Source organism: Gymnoscopelus braueri, assembly GCF_963280865.1.
Source record: "Gymnoscopelus braueri genome assembly, chromosome: 16".
Taxonomy (NCBI): Eukaryota; Metazoa; Chordata; class Actinopteri; order Myctophiformes; family Myctophidae; genus Gymnoscopelus; species Gymnoscopelus braueri.
The window spans coordinates 23,637,652-23,649,289 of NC_137616.1; the positions used below are offsets into that span (position 1 = coordinate 23,637,652).

The 11,638-nt window shown below is 39.4% G+C and overlaps 1 protein-coding gene across 2 annotated transcripts; it reads right to left on the reverse strand.

The window, feature by feature from the left end:
• Nucleotides 1–5,345: 5,345 nt before the first annotated feature.
• Nucleotides 5,346–8,781, reverse strand: LOC308102731 (uncharacterized protein). 2 transcript variants are annotated; one of them, XM_080452569.1, is made up of 4 exons: nt 8,699–8,781; nt 7,740–7,845; nt 6,484–7,598; nt 5,346–5,813 (listed from the first exon to the last, which is right to left on the reverse strand). In XM_080452569.1, the coding sequence occupies exons 3-4, from the start codon at nt 7,306–7,308 to the stop codon at nt 5,469–5,471; spliced, it is 1,170 nt and encodes a 389-aa protein (XP_080308695.1). In that variant the 5' UTR covers nt 7,309–7,598; nt 7,740–7,845; nt 8,699–8,781; the 3' UTR covers nt 5,346–5,468. The 2 variants fall into 2 exon arrangements, with proteins under 2 accessions (XP_080308695.1, XP_080308696.1); XM_080452570.1 differs by having other exon boundaries at nt 7,736–7,845.
• Nucleotides 8,782–11,638: the final 2,857 nt, after the last annotated feature.

Genomic DNA, 11,638 nt, shown 5'->3' on the forward strand with positions numbered 1-11,638 from the left:
AGCCTAGGCAGGCAGATAACAGTAGAAGAAATCCAAAAAACAGCAGAAGAGCTTTTTTTCCCAAATGGAAAGTCTAACCATTTGCAGCTCAAAGATCTTCACTGTGGCATTGGGGACAGCTCTCAGAGAAGGCTTGACCCGGGATGTACTATTGAAGACTTATACGAAGCAACTAAGGTGAAAATGCTCAGGTTGTATCTTCTCACAAGAAAACACAAGAACATGGACAATTCTCATGTATCAGATGAAGAGGCACCTGAGATAGAGGCTGTATCAGCTGTACTTCCCCAGGCTGATAACCAGCAGTTGCTAACAATTGACGAGAACATTTTAGCAGAGGGACACTTTTCAGAGACACAGTTTGACACAGAGGATCCACAAGACCTGATGAACCAGCAACTAGAGTTAATACAGTCAGAGGAAATGAGTGAGAACACAGAACAGGCCATGGTGATGGGCCACTGGCACGAGACCCTCCAGGGACCCCACCAGGTAATTGAACTAGGAGAAGATATCCAGGAGCCAGTGGAGTTCATCTTAGCCAATGCACACAGCAGTCCGATCACTGTGAGAAGTGAGAACTCTTCTGATAGTGAGGTCATAATTGGAGCAGGATTTAATGAATCACAGAATCTAGATGACACTATTCCTGTGGATGATACTGAAAATCCTAAAACAGTGGTTGTAGTGCGAAGAGGATTCGTTCTCACTGACCTAATGAGCATATTCAGTGACCCAGCTATTATGGAGAAAGAATTGTCTGTCCGCATGAAACTTCCCAATGGACAGTTGGAACAGGGATATGGCTCTGGTGTTTTCCGTGACTGCTTATGTGAATTCTGGAGTGAATTCTACAGCAGGTGCACTTTAGGTGCAGATGTCAGGGCCCCCTTCCTAAGACATGAGTACCAAATACATGAATGGCAATCTATTGCAAGAATTCTTGTTAAAGGGTGGCTTGCAGTGGGGTATTTCCCCATACATCTTTCCCTTCCATTTCTGGAGCTAGCCTTGTATGGTACCACCTACAGCAGTATCAGAGATTCATTCATGCACTACATATCAAAACAGGAGAAGGAAATCCTTGAGCAGGCATTGGACAACTTTCAATCTGTTGACCAAGAATCACTCATTGATACCCTAGATGCACATGAATGTCACCAGATTCCCACAGAAGAAAATCTTTCAGCACTTCTGTCACAGTTGGGTCACAAAGCCCTCATACAAACTCCTATGTTTGTGATCGAATCTTGGAGGCCTATTCTGAGGGATCTTACTGAAACTTTGACACCACAGAGACTAGCAGAGGTCATGCTAGAGCGAGTTCCAACACCTAAGCGTGTGAGAGAAATCCTGAAGTTTCCACAAGCCATGAGTGCCACACAGAGCAGAGTGGCAAGAAACCTTAAGAGATATATTGGGGAGATGGATGACAACACTTTAAGGCTCTTCCTCCGCTTCTGTACTGGAGCTGATCTTCTATTCGGAAAAGACATCACAGTGACCTTCATTGAAACCAGTGAATTCCAGTGTCGCCCCCAAGCTCATACATGTGGATGTTATCTCATGCTACCAGTCAATTATCAGAACTACCCAGACCTCCGCTGTGACTTCGATAGCATTCTGAACAGCTCGGTCTGGGTGATGGACATTGTGTAAATCATGAACTGCCTAACTACCTGTAAAAGACAAGGAAAGGTTAACCTGTTAGTCTGTCGACAAATACACTCGGCTGAGTGTATTTGTATCAGGATGCCGTCGTACAGATTTCCCATAGTGTTAGATTTTCTCTGGTGAGCAGAGTAGGGTACAAAGGAACAGGGATTCAATCATTTTTTGCATGGATTAGCCTTATTTGTCTCTCTAGATTTGATCCCTTGTTTGTTTTCTGGTTCCTTTGTTCTTCTTTTCTTTCTTTTTTTCACACACACACACACACACACACACACACACACACACACACACACACACACACACACACACACACACACACACACACACTAGTTAGTTTATGCTGTCTTCTGAGAGGGACTAATCACAGTGAGGTGTATTACAATACTGTAGCTATTCATTGACAAATAAGGTTGCATAAAATAAGCTATCCAATATGGCTTTATAAGGAATTGACAGAATGTTATAATCCAGATATTCAGGGCAGGCTACAGTGTAACTATAGTTGCCAATTTAAGTATGAAGTATACATTTACTGTAGATGCATTGATGTAGCATACGGCCTTTTACTCAGTAATTTACTAAATTTAAGGAAAGTGCACTAAGGAATGTGACTTTTTAGCCTATTTCACCAGGTCAGTATGTTGTGTTTGGTGTGGTTGTAGTCAGGTTCCAGACTGCTGCTACTGTACTTTAGTGCCTTTGTTCTCTGAAACCCTGTTTTGCACCTCTTGCCAAAGATTTATGTTAAGATAATTGTTTATGTTAAATGTAATGTTAAAGTTTTAACAAGTACATGCAAGTATCCACTCAGCAGGAATAACACTGAGAAGCACAAAAAGTAGCAAATATTATTGATGTGCTAATTTTATTTAGTTTCTCTTTCTTGAAATGTTTGATGGTTATCACAAGTTCATGAAGTTTACACATTAAATAGTTGTAACACATGCAGCCACGTAAGACAGAGTTTACACATTTACTGCAAGACACTGAAAGATACTGTTTGAACAATGACAGCTTAGGATGTCATAAGATGAATGTTCCCTTCAAGTTCAAATTATGGTAGAATTGTTTATGTACCTGAAATTGATAAACTGTAAAAAACTCAAACTAAACAATATATATAGTTATTAGAGCTTTCAAGAAGAAGACACAATCAGGTGCTTTGTACGGATAAACAGCTGTTATACTGTATGTGGTGTACAGTAAACCCACTGATCTGGAGGCTTTATGGCTCATTGTGGAGCAAAAATGTTTTAATTAGTATTGATGTGGACATTTGAACCAATTTCAACAGCTATATTATTCTTCTTCTTGAAAGGTCTGGATTTTTTACTATTTTATTTTGTGGTTTTGAAGGTTTGATGTGATGTTAAAAGTTGTAACAGACTAATGCACAGTTGTACTATTGGGGCTCTACATAGAGTGATTAGACATTGACAGATACTGACATATCCATAGTTTTGTGTATGACTCATTAGGATGTCATTAATTGCCTTACAATTGTTATTGCTTGAATGTATTGTTTTGTTTTACATATGTATGTACATTACATATCCTTGGGCAGAAACCTTGTATGTCCATTCAACTTTATATGTTTTCATTTTATTTTTTACCTGGTTGTGACAAAGTAAAATAGTGAACACAGCAAAATATTATCTATTTGGTATTAAAAAAAATTCAACAACAAAAGAAATATTCTAAATTGTCGCCTATTGACATGACCCTTGACAATGACACCAGGTAAAATGTGGTTAAGGGTTTTACAAATATTGAATCAATGAAAAGTACTAACAAGAGCTTGCGACTACATTAGATCCATTAGAAGACATTCTCATTTTTTGTTTTGGACATGTATACAAGGTTTCTGCCAAAAAAAAATGTTGGTCAAGTGTTCCTCAAGAAGTGAAACAACACTTTAATGTATTCAATATAGGCAAAAAATCTGCAAGACATGATGTGCAATGCTGCACACATTATATAATTGAGCACTTGTTTATGCAGAAATATGCTGATGTGCACAGTATGCATTTTTGACCTGTATTAAAATATTTACAACTGCCTTTTTTTGATCATGTTATTATAAGTTTGCTAAATGAAAATTATGTTTATTTTTTGATTAACAGCATAGTGTATAACATTTTGGTTATGGCGCTCTCCATGGTGCTCCATTGCAGTTGTACATAGATCAAAAACGTCTTCATCACAAGGTACTGCAGTAAGGAACATGCATGCCTCTTTGGCTCTCTGTAGATCAGCGGTGTTTGGTGAGACCATGAAGTCATCTGTCCCCCATAGCTGAGGTACCATGAACATGGCATTTGGGATCCCGCTAGGACTGTGTGGGTTCTTCGTTGGTCGGATCCGGTGCGCATTCCAAACAGCAGCGATCTCATTCAATTCTTCCTATGTACTGTACAGTATTCACCTCACAATTGACATTCCAGCATACCTGCAAGGTTGATATGCTGGAATCAGCCAGAACAGCTCTATAATGTAATTGTGCCAAGCATTTAGTGGCCATTTTCTTACGCAGTTGCACTATATTCTGTTTGAATTTCATAATACATTTCCTTTAGAATCGATGGATGTAAACATGGTTTTAAATCTTTAGGTAATTTACAAAGGAAACCTTTGTGTTCCATGTAAACTGAAGTACATCTTATGTCACTGCCTGTAATAGAAACAAATTGTAGAGATGCTAATTTTAACAACCTTTCTGAACAATATATAGTCTTCGCTTTATAACAATCATGAAATGGAAACGGGACCCCAATGTAAACAAGCCATAGGCTTTCTTGGGTTTAAAATCCTCTTAGCAGACCTTGTATTGAACTGTACTTTCTTGTGCTATTTTTTGGCAAACTGCTAATAAAGTATTCAATCAATTAATGTTTATTTGGCTAGCGATACACAGGTCTTCTGTATTGACAACTAATAGTGGTAGAGTAACAAATCATTTTACTCATTGTTGATATAATAGACTGGACATAGGCGAGTCCTGCAGCCAAATGGCCTTTTTGACTGAAGTGGGAAATGGTGTATTTATCCAAAATATTTTCTAGATACATACATTCATGAAAGCATCTGCTGATCAGCTGTCAGCATTGGCAATTGTTTGTATAGACCATGCCTCTCTAATACAATAATAGACTAATTGGACTCAATTGTTTTCTATTTACTTGATTTTCATACAATAGGTAGATTACATGTAAATAAAAGTAAATAGAAAAAAATAATAATAATCTAGGTCCAATTAGTCTATTTTTCTAGTAGAGAGGTATGGTCGCATTACTTAAATGGTAATCAATGTTTTGCATTGAAAATTACAAGCTGGGGGGTACGGTGGCGCAGTCGGTAGCGTTGTCGCCTCACAGCTAGAGGGTCCTGGGTTCGATTCCCGCAGGGGATGCTGTGGGTGTGTTCTCTCCTCCGCATCATCAGTGCCCATACCCTAGGTGGGCTTGGCGAAAGGGCCTCTCGGTGTGGAGGTTGCGCTCCCCAAGTGTAGATAGATACCCTCACAAAAACATGCAGTAATCCTGGTGTGTGTCAAAACAAATAGAAACTAAACTCCAATAATAATTTACACATCTATATTACAGCTTAGAAAGAATACGAATAGGGGAATGAAAATGTAGAAAATGGTTATACTGTAGGCCTACCATAACTATTATTGAATACAATACATTGTCTGGTTTCCGTTTTGTTTTATTTGAAACAACTACTTCTTTTTCTACATTTCATCTTTGCAAATGGATCGGTAGTTATCTTCACGCTGAAACAAACGGTGTAATTCATGCAGTAGCCTGATCAAATATTTGTGGGCGGATAATATCCCTCAATGATACATACAAGTCAAGTGCTTGTGACCTAGTCACTGGGAACCCCAAGCCTGATTCTTCCATAACAATTGTGCACAAATCAAACATGTCCTTGTCACATGGAACTGAAGTTAAGAACTTGCAGCGGTCTTTGCAAGTGTCTAGGTCACCACTGGATGGAACAAGAAGATGGTCCTCTGTGCCCCACAGGTGAGGTGCCAAGTACATGACATTTGGTATTCCTGAGGGGACATTGGGGTTCTTGGTGGGCCGGATACGATGTGCGTTCCAAACATCCCTTATCTCATTTAAGTCCTCCTACAGAGAGAGAGAGAGAGATGGGGAGCGGGAGGGAGATTATGATTAGATAATAAAAAGAAAAAGGTTGCGCATCAACAATGGGTTTTCTCGGTGGAGTGCTACACCCAAAATCCAGTATAGACATCAAAAGTAGGAATTGAAAAAATCCCTAACAGGTAGCACGTCCAAAATTTCAAATCAATGGAGGACAAAGTACTCACATTTCCACTTTTTAATTGGCACTCACCAATTAACGAAACAAACATAATCCTTGAATAGCATCAATTTCTTCACCATAATAAAGAATAGGATGAACGTACACAGGCTATTATATGTCACATAATCAAGGTAAATCCACCGTGCATAAAGTCATCCTAGGTGAGTCTAGTTGTTCTATAGTTTTTTTCGGAGGGCCATAATATTATTCCCGCATGCATGTGGTCACTGAATGAAAAAAAAAAACCCCACTATGGTTACTTTATGTGTGAATTTAATTACTTCGAAACTCAATAGCCACACATAAGCACTCACCTGGGACGCCACATTATCACATGAAAAAGGCCATTTGAACAGATATATATATATATATATATATATATATATATATATATATATATATTGTCCTACTCTACTCAAAGTTGATCATGTTAATGCATGAAGGCATGGTCTGTGATCGTCAAATGTTTACCTGAATGATTGCCAGGAAGCACAACTGCATTAGTGCTTTGTCCAGGAAATCACCGGTGAAGATCCCTTCATCCTTGAGTTCTCCCAGCAGCTGGATCCAATATTCAACCCCTTCCCTTCTCATAAGTCCCCACCAACTCTCTATTCTCTGGTTTGCTGTGCTTTTTCCTGTTATACAACTCCTTTCTCCTGCCCTGTCATCTTCATCATTTCGACGCAAATACCTTTGGCTGTCTCTTAGCACAACATTCTCTGTACCCATGTCTGTGCGTAAAAGCATTGGGTAACCACCGGTCTGCTCTATTGCTTCAACAAAGTAGCCTCCAATAACTTTTGGGTCGCTGCTGGTGAAGGCAGCTCTCAGCCATATGATCCTGCGGGAATACCCGTCTATGCACCCATTAATGCATATTCCATAGGGCTTGAGCTTGTCGTAGGAATCTACATGCCATATGAAATTAGGTCCTTTAGAAAAATACCGCCTCCGGGTTAGACGTCGTCTCAGCCGAGCTTGAGAGTTTACTGGGTCGAGCAGAGAAAGAAGGATTCTCATGTCTTCCTTCCTAATGCGGATACCTTGCTCCAGACACTTGGTATACATCCACCGGTATCCATGTAGTTTTCCAGGGCCTTCCAATTGACCAGCTATAAAGTCGATGGCATCATCCAAGTCAGAATATCGCCGACGATATAACCCATAACCTCTCAATATCCTTGTTAATTGCCTTTTACTAACAATAATCCCATGCAAAGCAAGTGTAGACAAAATGTCTGCATAAATCATGCCCAAGCGAAAGCAAATCTTGATCAAGGTGTCTCTATCCATAACTATCAACAAGTAGGTGGTGGCATCCAGAGTAAATTATCTAGTTAAACAAAAAGAAAAACGTGGCGAGAGTGAGTGCAAGGATGTATATAGGCCAAAGAGCACTCAGCATTTAAATAAGCCAGAACTCGGTCAATTCTAAACCGAAGAGAGCCAGCAGTCTCTGAGCCGCTCCTCCTGATCTCAGAAAAAACACCTATCCACCTATAGCCAACAAGTCTCTGAGAGCCAGCAGTCTCTGAGCTCCTCAGCAGTCCCCTCCTCCTGATCTCAGGAACAACACCATCCACCTATAATTGAATAAATAAACACTGTTAAAGGCAGGGGAAGTGATATTTGTGACCGCTTCCTACTTAATGTAATTTATGTGATCCATCAGGCATAGACTGTAGTGTAGACAGCCGATGTGAGGGACATGTCATGTCACCGACCTGTCCTGGAAGCCTGCAGTCTCTGAGAGCCAGCAGTCTGTGAGCTCCTCTGCAGTCTCTGGGCCCACAGTCCCCTCCTCAAAGTCTCAGGAACAACACAATCCACCTATAATTGAATAAATTAAACAAATAAACACTGTTGGGGAAGTGATATGTTTTGGTTAAAAACATATATATTTGAGCTGTATATAAAGATTTCTAAATGGAGTTTGTTCAGTAACAGGGGTCTCTCCCCATCTCTTTAATAAACAGAAAATACATTTTCATGTGCGTTTCCATTTTTAGCCCCATTTATCAGCTTCAATGTCATATTTTAGAGTGTTCCAGTTTCAATTGTCTACTAATTCCTTTGTGACTTAAAATTTCACTCTGTATCCTGTATGGATTCTGTCTTCTGATTGGATAAAATTGGTATCCCAACCTGAACATATGTTTTGTTTTCTGAAGAGCTGCAGAGTCGGAGAGCTCTACAAAAGAAATCGGAATATGAAGCCATTTAAAAATAACTTTAACGGAAGAAATCACTAAATGCAAATTTAATAACTGGACATGCAATGGTTGGTTCACCACAGCCAAGATGGTGCAGGCTAGTCGATTATAAATTGAATTATTAAACTCTTAATGTATAATGTAGGCATTTAGCTGACGCTCTTAACCAGAGTAATTCACAATAAACATGGTAACCGTGAAATGCAGAGACAGTGTTGTGAGCCTCAGTAAACTAGGATAATAGCGAAACCAAGAACATAGCATCAGTCTAAAACATCTATCAACTATCAAAATAATCTGTACATGGAAACTATGGGATACCAGGTAAACAACGACGTGATCATCTGTAAATAACCTGGCGAATTTTCAGATTACAAAGCAGCTCAACGTTATTGGTTGCCATTTCATAAAGTAGCGTCCGAGATGTATGGGCTTTAAGCTATCTTAATAAACAAAAACATAGTACTTACTCTCTGGAACGAAAGAACATCTCCGTGTATTACACTGTTCAGACCGCAGCACAGTGCACACAAACACAAGGAGAGTAAACATATGATGGTCGCAGCCTTAATACGTCATCAGTCTGCGCGCGCGCTCTGTCAGGCATCATTAAACAAACCCTGCACTCACAATAATAATGATTGTTATTATTGTATTATTATTATTAGTATTATTATTATTATTAGTATTATTATTATTATTATTATTATAATAATAATAATAATTATTATTATTATTATTATTATTAAGCTTACGTGGTAACAGAGTGGGCACTAAGGAAGAGTGGACACTTCCATGTCCATTTTCTCCAAAATCTTACAAGATAAAATGTTTAGAAAGTGGTCTTAACTAATGTAAAGTAGGCCTACACACGGTTAAAACATGCTTGATGATTCAATAATTAAGGCCTAATAGGCTATTTGATATTTCTAAAATTGCTACAAATCCTTAGCCTGGTAAACCCTCCCTCCGGAAATCTCATTTCTATTTGATTCACTCCTGGAATCAAATAGAAATGAGATTTCCGGAGGGAGGGTTTACCAGGCTAACAAATCCTGTGGCCAGTCATTTAAACAACGTGTATGCCCAAAGCCCGAAATAAAATTAGATTGAAAATTCAAACGGTAAAAGACACGGGACTGTGAGTGACATGCCCAAGAAGCTTGACTTTTAAACTTTAGTTTTTTGGAAACAGGCTAGAATTAGGCAGTGGTGGGAAAGGTAGCATTTTCTACTTGAGTATCAATACTCTGTTAAAATTAAAATGTCCGTGTTCAAAATGTTACTTGAGTAGTAAGTGTTGGTGTCAACATAATACTTAAAGTACCAAAAGTAAAAGCACTCAAATGATTGAAAATGGCAGATCTACAAGCTCACAATGGTTGTTGTGCGCTACTTTTACTTTTGGTACTTTTTTGATGCCTCCTACTTTTACTCAAGTCCATTTTGAATATCTTGTAGGCTACTTGTAGTAGAGTATTTAGGGTAGCCTATTGATACTTTTACTTAAGTAGAAATATTTTTTACTTCTTCCATCAATGAGCTGTGAGCTTGTGAATCGGCTATTTTCGGTGCACACATGCTCCATGCAAGGGCTGTGTCTGTATGTACGACCAAGTTCAAGGTGATGCTGATTCGTGATTCCATCCAGTTGTATAATAATTATACAATATCAACATTTATTACACCTGAATTTCCCAGAATCGTGTATCTATCCAGACAGACAGACAGACAGACAGACAGACAGACAGACATTGGCATTTAACTGATTTATTCCAAAGACACATACAATTGCAGAACATTAGCAGAATTTTGATTTAAAATGTAATAGTTTGTTTAAATGTAGAAACATATTTGTGTATAGCGATTGATGACTGAGCCAGTAGCCAAAGCTGTAACAACATCAACTTATAAACATAAAATGAAACTGCTGAAGTTGTTGTAGCGGTGCACTGATCGACCACCGGTTTTGGTTGTGGCGCTCTCCATGGTGCTGAACCAAGCCCACCATAGCGCCATAAATCTCTGCTGACCAATAGCATACACCCCGTCAAATAATGAAACAGTATAGCCTGCCAAGACATTGATTGATTGAAATAGCATTAAAACTTAAAACCTTAAAGAAAGACAAATAGCACCTGTCTTGCACAAAGTAGCAATACAAATACTCTGTTACAAGTAAAAGTCTGGAATATACTTAAAGTACCAAAGTTAAAAGTACTTGTTATGCAGAGTATCCCGTTTCACAAGTTATCATAATGTCTAAAATGGGGCTCGAGGCGAGGCCGACCGCGGGGGCCCTCGGGCGGTCCGTGGCAAGGCAACTAGGGCAGACGGTGCGTCTCAATATATATATATAACGGGCCGGCACAATGTCATAAATGAGTGTCCTATAGTCTCACTCAACAGCCGCACCGAGGAACCGCCGTAGCGTCGGATATTACCCGATGTTTGCTTTCTAAGCTTGATCTAGCCTTTGATTGCCTTTCAATAAAACCATATTTGATAGACATAGGTATCACCTACATGTTACTGATTATAGGGAATGTTATATTATTGTGATCCGTTGTTTATTTCCTGAGCAATGGAATCATGTTGCGGTGAAAACTCGAAAACGCTTGGACACTATACCGATGTTGGCTCCATAAGCTGTAGCCTTTGATTTCCTTTGAATAAAACCATATTTGATCAAGGAATTGACACTCTCACTTCTGGTGATCATAGGAAAATTAGAATCACAGATTTTCGTTGAGAATTAGCAGAGAGCGAGAGAGCGAGCCTGATGTTGCCATTCTGCGCCGTTGCGCGCCCGGCCCGACAGCGTATCCATTGCAACCAGAACCAACTGTACACCAACAAGGACAAAACGATAATAATAATTATTAGTATTATAATAATAGCATCAATTCGTTCACCATAATAAAGAATAGGATGGACGCACACTGTCGCACAGGCTATTATATCGCATATTCCAAGTAAATCCACCGTGCGTAAAGGTGAGTATAAGGATCTTGAGGGAACATTTTAGGATCTCGAGCGCTCAAGTTAATAAGACGTTAGAACGACATAAGGATCTTGAGGGCACGAGATAAGGATCTTGAGGGCACGACATAAGGATCTTGTTCCCTCACTTTATTATGATGTGGGAATGTCTTAGGATCTCGTGCGCTCAAGTTAATAAGACGTTAGAACGAGATAAGGATCTTGAGGGCACGACATAAGGATCTTGAGGGCACGACATAAGGATCTTGAGGGCACGACATAAGGATCTTGTTCCCTCACTTTATTATGATGTGGGAATGTCTTAGGATCTCGAGCGCACAACTTAGGATGTCGTGCGCTCGAGATAGGATGTCGTGCGCTCGAGATAGGATGTCGTGCGCTCGAGATAAAAAAAAATCTGCTCTATG

Bases quoted from the DNA above. Each gene is read 5' to 3' on its own strand.
- LOC308102731 (XM_080452569.1), bottom strand. From the start codon at position 7,308: ATGGATAGAGACACCTTGATCAAGATTTGCTTTCGCTTGGGCATGATT. The intron at 5,814-6,483 runs GTAAACATTTGA...CTCTCTCTGTAG, and splicing joins GCTTCCTGGCAATCATTCAG to GAGGACTTAAATGAGATAAG.